The sequence below is a fragment of the Sparus aurata genome, chromosome 8, assembly GCF_900880675.1.
Source record: "Sparus aurata chromosome 8, fSpaAur1.1, whole genome shotgun sequence".
NCBI classification, from domain to species: Eukaryota; Metazoa; Chordata; class Actinopteri; order Spariformes; family Sparidae; genus Sparus; species Sparus aurata.
Genome location: NC_044194.1, coordinates 11,662,380 through 11,681,459, shown reverse-complemented (window position 1 = coordinate 11,681,459; position 19,080 = coordinate 11,662,380). Strand labels below are relative to the sequence as shown.

At 43.1% G+C, this 19,080-nt stretch overlaps 1 protein-coding gene across 1 annotated transcript in view; it reads left to right on the top strand.

Annotated features, from left to right (window-relative positions):
- Nucleotides 1-19,080, top strand: part of tmem266 (transmembrane protein 266) — a 32,785-nt gene that overhangs the window by 9,770 nt on the left and 3,935 nt on the right. Inside the window, exons 3-8 of the mRNA XM_030425108.1 lie at nt 1,466-1,654; nt 12,704-12,858; nt 16,369-16,442; nt 17,377-17,433; nt 17,584-17,722; nt 18,935-19,050. Coding sequence (XP_030280968.1) covers nt 1,466-1,654; nt 12,704-12,858; nt 16,369-16,442; nt 17,377-17,433; nt 17,584-17,722; nt 18,935-19,050 — 730 coding nt within the window. The remainder of the gene's footprint in view (nt 1-1,465; nt 1,655-12,703; nt 12,859-16,368; nt 16,443-17,376; nt 17,434-17,583; nt 17,723-18,934; nt 19,051-19,080) is intronic.

The window sequence follows — 19,080 nt, the reverse complement described above, 5'->3', positions numbered from 1 at the left end:
TTTTCCTTTCCAAGCCTGCCTACATTAACATTTAACAGTGAGGTGGGTCTGCTCAGTGATCTTCTCCTAACTGTTTCCTCCCACTCCGTTTCACCTCCAGCACAGAGGTTGTAGAATTCACCAACCCGATGGCCTTTGTTCCCTCCATCTTGTAATCAATGCCTTCCTCCACTGTTAAGCACTGGAGTTATTGATGTCTCCACATTGGCTGCACTGGGACGGCTGCCAAGCCGTGCGAGACTCCTGTTCCAGGGTGACTTCTCCTTGTCCGCTATTGGCTGAGCTCGGAGGTCCACACAGCCCTCCATACACGTTTAAGTCTTAGGTCCTCGATGGCAGATAAAGTGACACTTTGTCTGGCTCTGCCAAATATAGCCAGCCTCGCAGAAATGCAGACCTGAAATGGACAAAAACAAAGACGAAACAACCTTTTTAAATTGACACTTTGGTTGACGACCAATTCTGAATATCCTTGAATGATGGAGTGTAACTAAGTACATTCACTCAAGTACTATTCTACTACACATTCACAAGATATATGTCCTGACATTTATAAAAAATAATTAGTCTGAGTTTTTAACTGGTTTTAAAGGGACAGTTCAGCTCAAAATCAAAATACATACATTTCCTTTCACCCAGTTATGGAATTTGCTCAAGTACTGTACTTTTACAGTACAATTTTGAGATACTTGTCCTTTACTTGATTATTTACATTTTCTGCTATGTTATACTCCCACTCCACTTTTATTGTACCTTTACTCCACAAGATTTATTTGAAAACTTTGCAGATTGAATTCTGCATCAGAGTGACAGTAGCACATTTTAAGATAATGTATTTAATCAACAGTCAGATTTAAGAAAAGAAAAAAAAACACTGATTCAGATTATTAAATGCTCAGTTTTTGCTCATTTTGCTTTCGGTTATCAGCCAGGCCTGTAATCAGTCAGCCCATAGTATAGTATAGTAAAAACATGTATCACTTTTACTTGTATTTTTGTTATTTAAGTATAGTTAATGTCCCATACTTTAAGGTGGTAGTTGGGCTATCATTCTTAACATGACGTGATAATGAATTCTTTGCAAAGTAGTCTGAAAGAGGAAGAAGTTGATGGGATTTGTAGTTGATGCCGATAATCTTTTTAATTGAGAAACGTAATATTTCCATTCATGTGTTAAATGCAAACCGCCATTATTACTGTGGTTTGAGACCTAGTTCACTCTCGCAATGAGAAATGTAGATCAGCAATCAGTTGCCAGGTAAACGTGTCCTTGCCAGCAGACACTAGAAACAAGGAATTTCACACCATGTTTGTGTTTTCATTCATCAATATTACACACGGTCCCAGTTGTTGTTGTCACCCTTCGCTACCTGGAGTATTTTCCAAGTTAGTACACCGGCTAATTCAAAATAAACAGCACATCCATCCTCTGTCTCTAACGGTGCTCTGGTTGTTTGTGCCACAGGGCTCCTCCCAAGGCCGGAGCCTCAGAGCTGGAGGTGATCTCCCAGCAGGTGGAGGAGGACAACCAGTGTGTGGCCCCAGTCCAGCTGGTCAGCTTCGCCTACAGAGACTTGCCTTTGGCCGCCCTGGACATCTCCCTCGCTGGATCCCAGCTTATCTCAAACCCGGATGAAGAGGACAACAGAGAGGGGTAAATCCAGCGATTTCGCTCTGAAATCACCCATCATCCTCTGCTGTTGCTCGACCACATTCAGTACAAACAATCTGCAGTGATATTATCGTCATCATCATCATCTTATTATTGGTATTTAGAATATGTGGATGGTTTGGACAGCCTGACACAGGTGTTCAATTTATGTGAAGGTCACATTTTTCTGAAACCACACAAAGCTGAACACCTCTACTTTCTTCAAAGAATATCAAAAATCATACAGGTTGAGAGATCTGTGGAAAAAAAGATGACTAGTATGATTAATTAATTTGTGTAATAAAAAGTCCCGAATGTAATTATATATTGATCGATGTTCCTGGTGTTTGCCACAACAGTTAGGATGACATTAGAAATGTGATGTCTGAGACATTGTCTCTGCTTTGTTGCATGAAGTGCTACATCCATAATTAAGGCAGAATTGCAATTACTACAATCTATAATCTCGCCCAGCAGAGAAAAGCTCTGCCGTCACTCTCCCCGTCGCTCGTTATTGCACATGGTAATTACACCTGGCGTATTGAATCACCCCTCATTTTATATTAGAGTCCGGGAGTCGAGGATATTTGCCGATGAATTTATTAGTGTCACCGCGTTAAATGGACAATGTCTCCACTGATGTGTTCATTTCAGCTCAATGACACAGCAATTTCTCGCTACTCGACAGGCTTCTGTTCATAACGTCGATTTCTGGCAGAAAACAAAGGCTGTTGTTAGCACCATAGCTTTCCTGAAATGTCAGAGGCCTGTGGCGCTGCACGTCCAGGGCTCGTGTTGTTTCCTTATCACCATATCACTGTGCTACAGGCCCGGCACTCTCAGGACAGGACACGCCCCTCGTAGAGCACCCCTGTAGCCAGTGTCCATGGCTCTCCACTCAGGAAGCGTGACTCACAACCCTTTGGCACACTGCGATGTTGGCATCCGTGCAAGAGAAAGTCGACAAACAGCATAAGCTTAATTAGAGCATCCTGCATTTCGCCATCCAAGCCCTGGTGTGTCAGCTGACCATGTCCTGCTGGACTTTGCCTGGCCTGGCCCGGTCCGGGGCCGATGTCTCTGTGGGACAGAGGGCAGGGACAGATGGGTCCTGTCCCAAACACCCACTGTTTCATCATACCTTGTATCGTTCTCACTCTGTCTTGCTCACAAAAAGAACTGAAAACACGCAGATAGCAGTGCAACAGCAGAAGGCAGGATCTGGCAGGCCAGTAACATTATCATCACAGTGGGCACTCTCATACGGCACCATATGACACCCTGGTCCCCTGGGATTTGGCACCATGCAGTGGAAAAGTCATGCAGTGCCAAGAAATCTCTCTGAGGGATTGATCAGGTCAAAACTGTGAATATTCTTTCTCCCACAAAGGACGAAGACGTTCATTCCGGTCAGAGAAACGCCTCCCTCGAAAGTAAACGCTCGAGAGTAAACGCTGAATACTTTCGAGTCCATGAAGCTCAAAAGTATTCAGCCGACTCGTGAAAACGTGTGCAGTCTGTCACCCATGTGAGCGTTGCAGTGTGTTCACAGAGCTTTTTAGATTGGAATTCATGATTTTCAGGTCACATGCATTCCAAGACATACCTGTCATCGCAGTTTCATGCAAACATTCATTGTTTGGAAGCCCTCTTGGAAAAGCAGCAGAGCCAGTGTGCCGTCGCTGGTTCTGGCTGCCTTTGTGACTCATGTCTGTAGCATCAGAGGAATGACACGAAGGTGGGATGTGTCCCATGATGCAATGTTTAAAATTAATCGAGAGTGTTGAAGGCCAGAGTAATGAACTTAATGATTTTCCCCACTCTGTTGGCTATTTTTCCTATTGTTTATAGGAATATAGTCACAGATACTCTTCTGCATGCTGTGGGCAATTTTAAGCACTATATAAATGATTGTATAAAAGAATGTAAACCTACTTTCAATGCCTTGCTACCGGGGTTGCAGTGGTTTTGCGCATTAATTTTAGTGATTAGCAGGACAGTTTTGTTTTCATTCCTGAGATGTATTTATATCTTAGTTATGTCATTTTCTGGATGGGAAAACAGGAGAAAAAAAAAAGACGACTCACATACTGCAGGGCTCCAAAATCCCAATTATTTAATGCGCCAAAGTAATAGCATTCCGAGCAAACCTGCTCTCCATCAGCAAGATGAAGAGCTGAATGGGACTGAATGGATGTAACGTTCATACTTTTGTCTGAATCCAGACATAGTGAAAGGAATCTTTACATCTTTAAAATGGTCAGAGATGGGAAAAGAAAGTGGTCATCACTTTTGAATTCAGCTTAAATCTTTGATGATGAGGTTGTGGATTTGTTTTATTTTATATGGCTGTAAAAAAAAAAAGTAATAAAAAAACAAGCAGAAGAATACACACCAGAGATGCGCATTTAGTCTTGCATGGCAGCATCTCATGGCTCTTTAACAGCAGACGTGGGCGATCACGTAGGAGGTGGATGTTCTTGCGGACTACAAGGTACGCACGCAGTACTTGCAGATTCTGTGCAGTGGTGAGTTGGTTGGAAATATTAATAGATTTTGGCAGCGCCATCTTCTCCAGATCTTGCTAGAAAAGTCCAAGATGGGGGTGGTGTGATTTCTACACCCACCTTTGGTCACTTAATGATTGTCTCATTAGTATATTTTTTTTAATAGTGGATGCTTTTTTGGTAACTACTTATATTGGTTATTTTTTAAATGGAGCTTAATTTTGATTACCATAACAACCTAAACAATTTAGCAGCAATCCTTGCCTAATAAAAAAAAGAATAAGCATGTCTTCAAAGGGTCACTCCACAAATTTTTGTCATTAAAGTGTGTTTACTGCATATGTGAAGAACGTGGCATGGAACCTTTTGTGGCTCAAGTGTAAGCTGCATGTAATCTGATAAATTGCCTACAATGGCAGTCAGTTAATAGCTAAATTGCATTGTGGGTAACGTAAACACCAGTCCACTGTTAGACTCATTATGGACAGTTTACAAAAGATCACAAACAATACTGCTGAACCAGAGATATCACCTTTTTTATTCCAGACATTCTTTTTCCTTATCATAGCCTGGCGCCCACAGTACCCACAATGCAACGTAACTAATAAGTGACATCACTAGAAGCAATTCAGCAGCTTCCTCTGGAGTAATAAAAGGCTTTAAAAAACTACATTTGTTTTCACATACTGTATGCAGTTGTACTCCCCAAGACCTGAAAACACACCTTAATGTGGAAAACTGGTGGAGTTATGCTTTAAATATGTGTGATTAATTCAAGTGAAAGCAGATGTTAATGTGTGCAAAAGCATAAACAAATTGACTCAATTCAGAAAATGTCATAGATCACAGTTAAAATAATGATAAAGCTGTGTATTTTTATAAGACACTGTACAAGTCAATGCAATTAAAATGCAGTAGAGAGGTGGTGCGTTGAGATCTTCTACCTTTAACCTGCCCTCTTATTATGACCTCCGGACTGAGTGGAGCCCATGACCTGTCCTCTATCTCCACATCCTGCGCTTGTCTTAGGTTATCAGCCCCCACATCAGCCTGCTGCCCACAGCAGCACAAGCATATGCAGTCGACCTCCAGGGGCCAGACTGAGAGGTGTGAGGCGCTGCATCAATGACAGATGGTTCATATGGGTCAACCTGCCGCTTTGACTAGAGGAGAGTGGAGGCGGAGGGTATAAAGAGAAGGATGGAGGGAGGAATGGAGCGCACGACCCTCCTCCACACTTTCATTCACAAAGCTGCCGGCTGCAGATCACAAGGAAATGGCTCCATTCGATGAATGTCACTTCTCTTCATGTTGGACAGTAGTGTGGGATTAATCCTGTGCCATGTTGCATGGTGACAGCCACAGCTGCTGGCTGATACAGTGTGAAATGTTGGATATTAGATAAGCTTAAGTGTGCTCAGGTCAGCCTAGATTTATTACATTAGTCAATATCTACAGAGTGCTCGGACTTCCTCTGTGGAATAAAGTTCTCAAAGCGCCTTTTCACTCGCTGAAATGCATTAATACAGCGGTATGTCAACAAGCACATAATCAAAGCTGGGTTGACAACGCTCAAGGTTGAAGTAAAATGGAATAATTAGAAAAATGTAGACCGCAGAATATAGCACTGAAGGACCCTGCCAGAGTCTAGTATGAATCTTGGCAGCAGCAATATTTCATGGGGCTTTGGAAGCAGAGCCGTACTATACCTGTTCTGTGTTGATGGATGTCTGAAAAGAGAGCAGGATTTCTGTTTTTTCTTTTCTTTTTTCTCTCCCCCCTCTGACTCTATTTCAAACACACAGAGGAACAGTCCTCTCCATCAAATTGGCTCTCTCGCCTGGCACCATGTGCGACACAATAGATGACATTTGAGTGCAGGGTTTGAGGGTTTGTTAATATTCACAGACATGCAAAGTGTGAGATTGCTTTTTAGGCTGAGAGCGGGAGAGATCAAGTGTCCTGGTGAAAACCCATTTATCAGGGACAGCTTGTCTGCTGCTCTGCACATGGAGCCCCATCCATCTCCATTTGCTTAGTATCTGTGGCCCATTTCTCCGGCAAAGACCAGCTCCGAGTCGCCTCTGCTAGGTTGTGGGATGCAGGGAGTGGAGCGATGATGACTGATCGCACTGGGAAACCAGTGGGAACATCTGGTTATACCGGAAAGCTCTGTGCATTTTCATCAGATAAAATGTTTTACTCATTGCTACGAGGGAAAGCCTAAACTTTATTCATAGCCGGCTGTAATTGATAAGCCCTTTTTATTTTATTTGTTAATTTATCACAAAGGTTTAATTCCCCCAGGCGTTAGACTGTAAGAGATTAATAGCGATGACACATGGAAGCTCTAAAATGTACAATTGATTACCTATGATAACTTCACTTTGTTCAGCATATTTATTGCTTAGCTGGGTTTCCTCTCCCCAGGCTTCTTTGCTTCTTTTTGGCTGTGATAACACAGATGACTCAGCAGTGGTTACACAGGAAAGGATTAAACCAGTTGTTATGTTGGCATTTTTCCTTTTTGTTTGTTTTCACGCAATCCAGCAAGATGCCCCACCTGTTCTTTCTCTGGAAAAAGAAGTTTAAAAAAAAAACATGCCTCTTCTGGTGTCTAAAGTCAGTTAAGCAATAACTGTAACATCTGAACAGCCTGAGATGAAGTCCTCCTGCCTGTGCTATTGAGTGGCCTGCAGGTGCGCAGTTGTGGTCCATTTTCCCCTGCCCGAGCATGCTGAGTTCAGCACATTGGTGTGAATTGGTTGAAGTTAATACCGGAGGAACCAAGGGGCTATATAGTTATCAGTACAGAAAGAGAGAGAGAATGAGAGGAGACAGAAAAACCTGAGTCAAGTAGTGTCATTTTCAAATGCTGCTGCTCTGGAGTAGTGTCTGACATTACATCCGCAAAAGAAGATTACATCAGTTCAGAAGCTTTTCCCCCCGGTGTTCACATGTTTCCAATGATGGTCAGAGATATTCATGAGATGTCTGCAGCTTTAAAAAACATAGCTTGTCAACATAAATGGACAAAAAAGTATTCAGTGTCTCACTTTTAACTCTTATTGGATGTCCCAACTTTTTTGTTTGATCTCTCCGAGGGGTCCCAAGAATATCATGGCTTGTGAATGTTTAAGAAAGAACTAGTATTACTGTTACATAAATTTATGTTTATTTTTTGGGACTTTTTGGGATATGTATTTGCGTGTGTTACATTCTTGAGCCTTTCACCTATTTAATCCTTGTTTATCTCGTTCGTTGAACTGCTCTCGGCTCAAATTTTCAGCAGACACTAAACCCAAGATTAAGAGTCTTGTACAGCTTATATTTTGGGGCTGCATGGGTCAAACAGATTGGGAACCACTGTACTGAAGTTACAGTTTTCAAATTGTTTTCCTCCTAAAAAATAATGAAAATTTTTTTGAGTATAATTTACAGGGGTGCTTGAATACATGACTGGCCGTCAGGCACAGTAATCTGAGTCTGGGCCAGTTTTTTAGATTCATAGCATGATTAATCGTTCTGGAAGTAAATGTAATTGTGTGGCAGCTGCCACAGGTCTGTACCCTAATGTGCTGGAGTTTTTCACCGCGCAAAGTTGCTCTGTTGTAAATGTGCAATCAAGACATCAATCAAGAGTTCCAATCAATTATTTAGAGGCCTTGCACAGCAGTGCAACTCATTTGGAGCGACACTATTTTAAGTTTTCCTTCGCAAACATTTTTAGGGAGAGGTTAGTGTTTGCAGCTGTTCATTGGTTGTGTGTGTGTGTGTGTATGTGTGTGTGTGTGTGTGTGATGTGCTACGATCAATACCTCAGACGAGTTGATAGAGTCTTTCAGACTCATTACTTCTGAATGAATTTTCCCCTTTGCAGCCCTTCCCCTCTCTCTCACTCCCTCTCTTAACTCACACAAACAGAGCACCACCTCTCTGATTTAATTTCCATTTAACTTGAACCTAATGAGTTTACATTGTTTTTTATCCCGTCTCAATTACAGGAGACAGTATAATGAAAGAGATGTTCCTTGCGATAGGCTCCCCACCTCAGCGAGAGATACTTAGCTGGGGCCGGAGCCAAAGCGCTGTCCTGTCTGTGTGAATGGGCCCCAGCAGAGCGGCCAGACACCTTCCTCTGTGCCAATCAATCTGCCTGATGTCTTTGTCCGCTCTGTCCTGTCTGGCCACTCTGCTGCCACGGCTGCTGCAGCCGGCATCATGTACAGCATGCCATCACTACCATCTCAGGCCGCTATTGATCGCTCTCATGATCTAATCCCCTCGCTCTGCGCCGCTGTCGGGCGCACTTCGATCTTCCCTCAGCGTGTAACCACTGCAGCCGCTGGCCTGTTGATGTCTTTATGAACCTGTCCACACTACATGCCACCCTGCATCTCTCATTTCCTCCACACACAGTGTTCTCAACTGTGTGCGTGTGATGTTTACTTCTGCACACACGTATCCATCCGGTTCCCATTCAGTCTGCACCTGGCGTGACCCTGGGAAGAGAAAGGGAGGTGATTTTCTTCCTGGGCTCGCTCCACCAATGAAGCAGCCTCACTTCCTCATAAATACTTCAGGTCTTCGGCATTCAAGGTTTAAAGTGATTTCCCTAAAATTAAGTTTCTGAGCTTGGAGTAATCCATCACTGCCATTTACTCTGCATTCAGACAGGGTTTTTCTTTACAGGTTTATTAAATTAATACCTTTTCTGCCTGCCTTGTGGGAGCAGTCTGAATGAATTATGTTCCACACAGCATGAGTTAAATCATGCTTTTCGGTCCTCGAGGTAAGTGAGGTGGCTCCTATGGTGTGTGTGCGGCTCATTCCGTCTTTTAACTAATGGTCCACAAATGTCTGGTGACTGTGTGTTAGGTGTATCATTAGGTAAATGTTTCTTTTTCTTGGCTCTCCTCCACTGGCAGATGGGGTTTGACATTGTTCCTTGGGAACAAATCGGTGCCTGGGTAAGTCTCCATGGTATCTGCTAATGATACCATTACCCTCCACCACCTCTTTGTCACCCCAGGTGTTGAGCTCCTAATCTGTTGGCTTTGGCTGGTACTGAGAGCTGCTGCAGAGGGCTGAGTGCACCGGTTAGCCTCTGGGAGAGCACTGACACAGTGTGGCCTAGCTCCAGCCTCTCTGCTGACCTTGGTGAAGGATGGAGGGGACGTGTAAGAGCAGCACACCAGAGGTTCAGCTGCAACTGCAAAATGACGCCACTCGCTAGGATCCCCTCTCAAAGTCTAGTTGACTACATGTCAGCAGTAACACTAACGGACAAAACATTTTGAGTAAAGGGGGCGGCTGTGGCTCATCGGAAGGTCGCTGGTTCGATTCCACTGGTCTGCATGTCGAAGTGTCCTTGGGCAAGATACTGACCCCCAAACTGCTCCTGATGTGGTGGCCGGCACCTTGCATGGCAGCCACCGCCATCACTGTATGAATGTATCTATGAATTACTGTAAGTCGCTTTGGACAAAAAAGCCCTAAATGTAGTTGTTAATGTAAATGTTATTACTAGAGAGCTAATGAGGAACTAACTGCAAGTTAAACATTAGTTGATTCAGTTTTAAAGAAGCTAATGATTATTTATTTAGCCGTTACATTAACAAGGTTAGTAGGTGCTTTTACAAATAAAACAAAACAGTGTTCAGACACAGTAAAAGACAATTAAAACAACATAATGAAATTACATACAGACAAGGTTTTTTAAACAAAGGGGGCAGGATTATGCAAAAACACCACACTAAAGCCGATAGTAAATTCAAACATCAACTGTCTAGGAGAAGCTTAAATTTCATGTCGACCAAGCTGCCACCTTAAGAGTTTGAAAAAGCTATTTTATAAAAATCCATTTTTAAAAAACACTTATAAGTGGATGCTGAGTTAGCTAACCTGAGGTCCTTGGACAGGCTATTCAAGAGTCTGGGGGCATCTGTAGCAGGCCCGTGTCACCCCTGGTTACAAAGATGGATTAATTGTTAATTAATGGTTAGTAGCTAAATTAAGAAATGAGTGAGCAAGGAACAAATCAGGAACGAAAGGGTAAAGGAGAGGAGGTACTCAGTCCTCCAAACACTTGTGTACTACTTTTATTTGGAGGGTAAGCACTCGTAAAATAGTGATGAAGTAATTAGGGATTACTCATTAAGCAATGACTATTTTCTATGACTGCTTGGGGTGCACAGAGATAGTAACTAATGTTATTATTCATGAACCACTCATGGAGAAAGTGGTCATTATGATCAATTCACACATATTCATGAACTAATCATTAACTAATGATTCATGAATATTGGATCTCCAAGTCTGTTCTCTAGTAACTAATTATAGATATAGTTAATCCCGCTCTCTGCAAGTCAATCGACCATATATCACATTTCATATAATGTACAACATGGTGATACCGGTATACTCCGCATTTAACCCATCCCGAGAGAGCAGTTTTGTTTGCATTGCTATTATTTTCTGACCATTACAATAAAACGGAATAAACCCTTTAAATCAATCTGCATCTTTCTCTGTTCCCTCTCTCTCATTCTTCCTTCTCCAGCTCCCCCCTCCTTCCTCTCTGGCTCTCTCTCCAGTTCACTTTTGGATGAGTCCCAATGCCTTTGAACCGGCTGCACCCCGCTTCCTCTCTCAGTGTTTGCCTCCTTCATTCTGAACCAAGAGGAGAGGAGAATAAATTGCATCCTCTCTTGTCCTCTGACAGACATTGCCCATAGCTTTCCTCCTATGGGGGACAGGTGACAACAGATAGCTGCTATTTTCAAAGAAGCGTACTGCCTTTCTCAACGTTGCCTCGGAGAAGGGACAGCAGCCCCACACGCACACACCTTCCTCTCTGCATCGGGCTTTTCTAAAGAGTGCATCTGAGTAGCGTGTGTGGAATAGAGAGCTGTAACAGGAAGGGAAAGCCCCGTGTGCCTCCTGGAGATTTGTCATTATTTATTGACCATAAATCCCCAGGAGCCACAGTCAGTCACAGTCTCTGATTGGATGGACTTGAAGGGGGGGGGAGTAGGGATGGATTTAAGGCAGGTCTGACGCTCACATCTTCAGGCACAATGTACCTGGACAAGAAGCGAGCACACGAGGGACAGCGGCTCACTCCACACTAATGGAAAATAAATAGTAATTCTGGGACCAAGACGTGTTTTATTACCCACCCAAAATTCTGCCTCATCCCTTCACTCTTTACCAGCCAGGCGGGCAGGTATGACAGTACAAACATTGTCACGGAAAAAATAAGATGAAGGCATTGAGATTCAGTTAAGCAATCAGCTTTTTGGCTGCGTGCGACTGCGCCCTCCAGATGGTGCACATGCATCCCCACTGTCATGCCGGGAGAGCTACATCTTGCGGTCAGCCAGCTTGCAAATCAGCCATCCAGAGCTCAAACAAGAGCCGAGCCTGGGAGCTAACTACCAGCCGTTAGCTGTTAGCAAAACAGTCACCCAGATGGGCAGTCAGCCAGCCAGTCGGCTTGCCAGTTTTCAGCCAGAGACCTGAGTCTCCTGCTAGGAAGGTGACTGAGAGACTCTCATCTCTTCAGAGCCTAACTAACTCGCCAGAAGGAATGTTGGCAATGTGTGTTTCTGCAAACCACAAATATGTTTAAACTTTATATTTCTCATTTTCTTCATCTTGTTTCTTCTTTGCGTTCAATCTTATTTTTTGTGTTATGATGATAATGTGCTCTGGTTAGGTTTAGGCACAAAAAAACACTTGGTTGGGGTTAGGAAGAAACGATGCATTGGCTAAAAATATCTGGTTTCGTCGCCAGAAACACGTCATGAAATGTCCCGATGCCTCGTCAAAAAAACCTGGTTTTGTTGCCAAAAGTACAGCTGGAGAATGTCCAATGTCTTGTATGTGTATGTGTAGTCATTGTTAAAAACAGTTAAAAATGAACCATGTTGGTGTTAAAGATACACTTGCGAGCATGTTCTGATGAGATAGACACACATTATTTAATGCTCGATCGTGAATTACATCAGATGCCATGTAATCTGCTCCCCAAAACAGGCAAAAAATAAACTAATGGCTGCCTTAATAAGTCGACCACTTTGCTTGATGATGCCCAAAAGGAGAGCTTTAATGGGAAGAGGAAGGTTACTGAGATCATGAGTAGAAGATTCCTGAGCTGAATTACTTCATACTAATATTTCATCTCAGAGCCAGCGGAACATGTATTTATGCCTCACATAAATTCAAGGCTGTAAATTAATTTCAGCATCCATGTTCTAAGATTTGTATGCAGAATGGAGCCCTCTGCTGAGAGATATTTATAAGAACGTTGAGTGATAGAAAAAGGAGCAGAGTCAAGGTTGAATACACCTCACGATTTGTGTATCTTGACGTTTCTTGTGTTTTATTGATTTGACCTTGGTTGCTGCCTGTCAGATCCACACTCTGCACCAGTATTACATTTTAGAATAACACTACAACAAGACCTACCATTTATCTTTGTGCCCACAGCGTTTCTAACCAGTGTCCCCCCCCCATCTCTGTCTCTCTCTCCGCCGGTCAGGTCGAACTGGCTGAAGCCGTGCTGCGGGCGAAGGGCAGCACTGTGGCAGGTCTGTCTGCTGTCGGCGGGCTTCAACTGTTTCCTGGTGGCCTGTGTCATTCTGGTGGTGCTGCTGCTGACACTGGAGCTGCTCATAGACACCAAGCTGTTGCAGTGTGAGTAGTAGAAACCAGGACGGTGTGATGTCACCAGAGATAGAAATGTGGGGGGGGGGGGGGGTTTGGGGGGGGGAGACATTGTGCTGGGGGAAGATGGTTTGTTACACTCATTGTATATTGGTCCTGACTTGCTGTAGCATTCCTGGAGAGAAAGTAAAAAGCGGACTGCTCCGTCAGCACAAGTGTTTACTGATTGTTATACAAAGGCACTGGGCCAACAGAAGCATAGACTTGGGAGCAATGACAAGAGAAGAAACTTAATTAGCACAAAAATTAAGCCGCACATAGATCATGTCCTCGTGATCTCGTTAGACTGAGCTGCAGTTTGGATGGAAGGATTTGGCAAGAGGATTAGAACTGGCCATAAAGCTATAAAAGCAGAGAACGAGGGACGGAAACATTACAATATTTCCTCACAGCCTGACCAAAATCAGTTGTCAAAATAGCAGCAACTTTTTCCAGGTGATGCTGTCTTTAATCAAAGACAGGCACCATTTACCTGTGCCTGACACTAAAGCACAGGCAGCAGCTGTTACCAATGCGCTGTGAACGAGCAACAAGCAGTCGTTTTACCTTTTCTGGCGAGCTGCCTTCTTTAATCCCACAATGAAAATGTAAACGGTGTTCGTTTGAATATGCACGAATGTTACAAATACAGAACATCGACACTGAAGCACGCCCTTGCCTTATGCTGCACTGCACTCATGCACACATAATACACGATACCACACTGACTGGAGCCAGAAAAATGATTTGCACAGCCAGTATATCATTTTGCTGAATCTATAAGTATTTGCATACACGTCAGCCAATAAATCATTTTCTTTTTTGTACGTTTAAAGATCCAGTGTGTAGAATTCAATGGGACTCAGAGGCAGTAAATGAAACGTAATAGTCATAATTATGTTTTCACTAGTGTATAATCACCCGAAACTAAAAGCTATGTGTTTCCTTAGAATTAGCCCTTTTGTTATCTTTAGAGGAAGCTGGTAGTCTTCCAATGAGTCATGTTGCACCACCCACAGCAGCCCAGAGCCAAACGCTGACTCTAAAGAGGGCTTCTTGCATTTTCCACATATTTTGCCGGCACCGTAGGGGAGGGTGAGGCGAGGGTTGTTCAGTTGGTTGCACTCTGCAAACACGTTGCTAGATGGCGCTAAATACTGCACACCGGACCTTCTGAGGGATCCTCATCAGAAATGCTTGTTACATATTTGTTCTAAAAACTTTCACAGGCACGTTGGATCTCATAAAACAGCTGTGGAGTTCTCTAAACTCTCTTAACAACACTATACCTGTTACAGAGACTGCCTTGTAGTTAGTTAAACAACATCATTTTAAGATTTCTGCTGTAGGTATATTTGGCCATGCATTTTACTGTTGACACAAGATTGAATATAAACTTCAACCCAAAGAAATGTAGCGTTTCAACAAAACCACGGTTTGCAGAAGCGTACATTGCCAACCATACCGTTCTCTATACTATCTATGATTTAAGATGCTTGATTGTAATATAATTCAGGAGAGTTTTTTGGAAGTGATGGAACACTATTAGATGTACAACACGTATGTGAGCATGTGCAGAAGGCCTGTAAATACTAACCTGGTCTTATGTGTCCACTGTATAATGAGTCTCCGTCACTGATGATCCTTCTTGGGACCTGAAGCTCTGATCAATCATGGTCTGGGGAATATTATCCTCCCATTAGCTTTGCACAGTTAACACAAAATGTCAAGTGGTCAAACTGCCACTGTGACCAATGTCACCCCTGTCTCACCTTCATCCACATCATCTGGCACGGTTGAGACATCCTCATTTATCTTAAGTGGAAGGTCGAGGGATCACGACCTGTTTGAGGTCACAGGGATGAGTAAAGAAGAGCACACATGATGGAAATGTGGCCCGAGCAGCGTCCAAATGCATTCAGGTCTTTACTGTTCCCCTGGGACTGACTGACTGACTGACTGACTGACTGACAGGACGGGAGAGACAGACAAAGGAAAAAGTAAGACAAATGCGTGAAGTGAGATTAGCGGACAAAGAAATCAGGCGACGCAGAGTTGGCTGGCGGATGAGTGTGTGGAGGACTGGAGGAAGATGAATGGACTGATAGACAGATCACTGAACACGGCAAACAAAGACAGATGGAGGGAGAGGTGGCGCATGAAGAGAAATGCCTCAGCTGACAGCCGAGCGCCGTTCGAGGCTGTCCACAATTAGCCTGATGAATAGACGGGGAGATAGAGACATGCATGTACAGCGTGTGGTGAATTCATATTTATGATGCTGCTTCGCGCCTCTGTCTGTCCCTCATTTTTACCACTTTGGTGCCACTTGTCAGCTGTTAGAAACAAAAACATACTGCAGCATCCATCTTTCGCCCCCTCATGTCCAGGGTTGGGAGGGTTTCTTTTAAAAAGGTGTGAAGAAAATGTAGTCTGTAACACAATCCGAACATCACAATATTAAGTAATGTTACTTGATTACTTTCCGTTACTTGTGGATTACCTCAAAACCAAACACATGCAAATATGTAAGAGAGAAGACATATCAGTGAGATGAATATTATTTCAGATGAATTGTGTGTTCAGCAGAGATGGAAGAAACTAATTACAGCTACTCAAATAACTATAATTAAGTATTTTTGGGGGTATTGTTTGTATATATTTGTGTCTTTACTCATACTAAAGTAAGCATTACACCATGTTTTTGAGTCATAATTGAGTGCTGAGCACATTTTGAATTCATTTCCAAACCGTAAATCCTGATATACGCAGGTTTGGAGAAGTGACCGTGACCACTGAGCACAACAGAGCAGGAGTAATTAAGACTGAAGACTTGTAGAAACAGAATCCCTTATGATTGAAAGCCTGACACTGATACTGCATTAAACATCAACGGTTAGAAAGTAACTAATTCTCTGAGCAGCGTTTGAGAATAATACCTGAATATTGCTACCTGTTTGTGTATCCTGATTACATAATCCCATTGAATTTATTCCGTTACTCCCTAAGCCTGTTCATGTCTCAGATCCCCTCCAGACATGTTTTAAGGTGTATTTATAAATCTGTACTTTGACTAATAATGTGTTTCCACAAAAGTTTTTTTTTTATTATTATTATGTTGTTAAAACCTTTCAAAATACAACTTCTCCATTTTGACCTTTAGTAAAAAAAAAAAGTCAATTCTCAGTGTATGTGCACTGGTGGCTTAAGGTCTCCACATCACACTTGTGTATGCTGAGAATTGGACCAGAATTGGCTTCCAAACAATTTGTGATGTCACAAGGCATGCTCGTGGGCCCGCCCTTTTAAAATCTGATTTTCAGTCAGCACAGAGAAAACTCACACTTACTCAGCAATCAATCTGAAAACAGCCTTCTGGTGTTAAACTCTGCACATACATCATTCTGCACAGTGGAACTCAAACACTCACTGTAGGAGCAAGAAGTAAAACACATTTACTGACTGTAGAAATAACCAATTATTTTGCTTGTATTCCCTCAGTTAATAACGCATTCCAGTTTGCCAGCATCATCCACTGGATCAGCCTAGCCATCCTCTCCGTGTTCTTTACTGAGGTGAGTGTCTGTCTTCCCCTCCGCTCAACACAACAACAGTCTCACTTACAGCTGATGCTGCAGCCTGTCGATTAATGCTATGTCGAGCAGTATGTGGGGCCAGTGAAGTACAGCACCAGATACTCGTTGGGCGACTAACAGCGACGTGAAACGGCCTGTGCCCTCTGTCACCTCTTGATTAGATCCTGATAGTAGAGGTGAAACTTGTGCACAGCTCCATGAATGGTTTGACTGATGGTTTAACTGAGCTGAATATCACAAAACAAAGATCTACATCGGTATTGTGAAAGAAACTTGTACAACGGCTGCTGTTGAAGCTGGCACATTTGGTCCCTCTCGGGCTATTCCATTGATCCGCGGCACAAACACTTTAAAATGCAGATGGAGCTTTTTTCTCTGCTGCTACTTTTAAATAATTTCGAGGCCGCAGGTGTGCTGTATTGATTACCATTTTCTTTACAGCAGCCACATTTGTCTTAGTTCCCTGCTCCTGGCCACCCCACCGCTAAATTCTGTGTAGCCAGAGTTTTACTTATCAATAAAAGCACCCCTCTCAGTGATGGAGAGGACATAGCAGGGAGGCTGGTTTCTGCTCCAGTGCAGCCTTGAATATGTGAAATGAGTATGGGGGCTCAGGGATGTTTGCCCTCTGCAGCCCCTGCTGCGTCAGCAGAAGGACCTAATTGCAGTGTCTCTAACTGTTTGGATGAAATCCTATCACGCCGCCTGTGATGTGTACGAAAATGACGTGATTGATGAACAACCGTGGAATGGATTAGGAAATCAGACTCACGACTGCAAATGTCGTTTACTGGGTTTGCAGGATTCTCATTGGGATTTACTCCACTAGCATCAGCCCGTCTCTCACTGCTCTGCCTTCCATCTCACCACGTGTGTGTAACCTGCTCTCTGTCTCCGTCTCTGTCTGTCTCAGACGGTGTTCAGGATCGTGGTGTTGGGGATATGGGACTACATAGAGAACAAAGTAGAGGTAAGCTCCCATGGGTCCTATTAGTTCTGGTTCTCGGGGCCCCTTTCACTGCAGTGTCATTCCCTCAATGTCATACCACAGTGGAAGCTACAGACACAACAGCAACCGTGTGTGTGTGTGTATGTGTTTGTTTTTTTGTTTTTTTTTAAGGTGTTTGATGGAGCCGTCATCGTCCTTTCTCTGGCCCCCATGGTGGCCTCTACAGTGGCCAACGGCCCCAGCAGCCCCTGGGATGCCATCGGCCTCATCATCACACTGCGCATCTGGAGGGTCAAGAGGATCATTGATGGTGAGGCTGGGAGGGGCTGGGGGGGCTGATGTCCCCTGCGTCCTGTCCTTTACTGTCAGGTCACAGAGATAGATACTGCAGTGTGCTCTCTGCGGCATCGGCTCCATCCTATCTTGAGGTTGTTTGCTCAATTATTTTTTTTCCCTTCCGTTTTCATTATTTTCCAGCAGGAACGGTGCAGGGAATAATCTGCTGTAATGAACCAATGGTTTAAAGCTCACACAGCATCTGCTGCTTGCAAATTATTTTAGCATATAGGTGTATACAGAGCATTATAGTTACTGGGAAGAATTATTTCTAACAATGTTGCTCCCCCTTGTGGTTTAGAAATACAGCACATTATGTGTTCACAGGGGTAATTGGAGAGTGTGAGTACATTCTGTGTCAGCTCTTAAACACATAAGACATGTATAATGAATATACAGGAAAAACAGTCAGATTCTGTTGGACCGTTGTGCCATTGTTCTGTTAATTTTGTCCACATCTTGTGCCAGTGAGAACATGCCGGCTTTATTTTTTTTTTCTCCCAAAAATAGCAATTGAGTTTTATGTTTAGAGCCTCTTTGGTGGGGAGAATGAGAATCACATCATTTGTTCCAAGTCTCAGGCAAGACCCAAGTCATTTTTTGGGGGGGAAGGTCAAGTCAGGTCCTTAGTTACAGCATGTTACATCCCACTTTTTCCACTCTCTCCCCTACAAGATAATGCAGTCTTACCTGAATGATCTGGTCTTTATAAAGACAAAAGACAAGCTGTCAAGAATGATATTATTTCACAATTTATGAAGCCTATACAAAAAGCATGAGCATGATTTGAATTTGTATTATAATGATTAATATCCACTGAAAATAAATGTCATCAAACAAATGAAAACGTTATAAAACGTCCTATTATTAATTAGTTTGTTTTCTTCTAAATCAAAAACACAGATTAATGTGGAACATTTTACTATTTCATTTTTTAAACCGAAGACATAAAATCATCATAAGTCATTTGATTCATCATGACTCAAGTCAAGTCACGAGGCTTTTTCCTCAACTTCTTAGTCGAGTTGTAAGTCATCAAAACAATGAGTCAGGTCTACTTTAGTCCCGCTCATAATGACTCAGGTCCACATCTCTGTGAATTAATAAAGTCAACGTAGCATTTTGTAAAATATAATAAACCTGCAGTTCTTGGAAAACTGACCATAATATGTCCTTATATTTCAAGCCTATGTGCTGCAAGTGAAGGTGGAGATGGAGCTGGAGATCCAGCAGTATGAGAAGGCCAAGGCGGTGAGGGAGGAACAGCTTGACCGGCTCACCCAGATCTGCCAGGAACAGGCAGTATGTCCTCTCATCTGTCCCATATCTCTC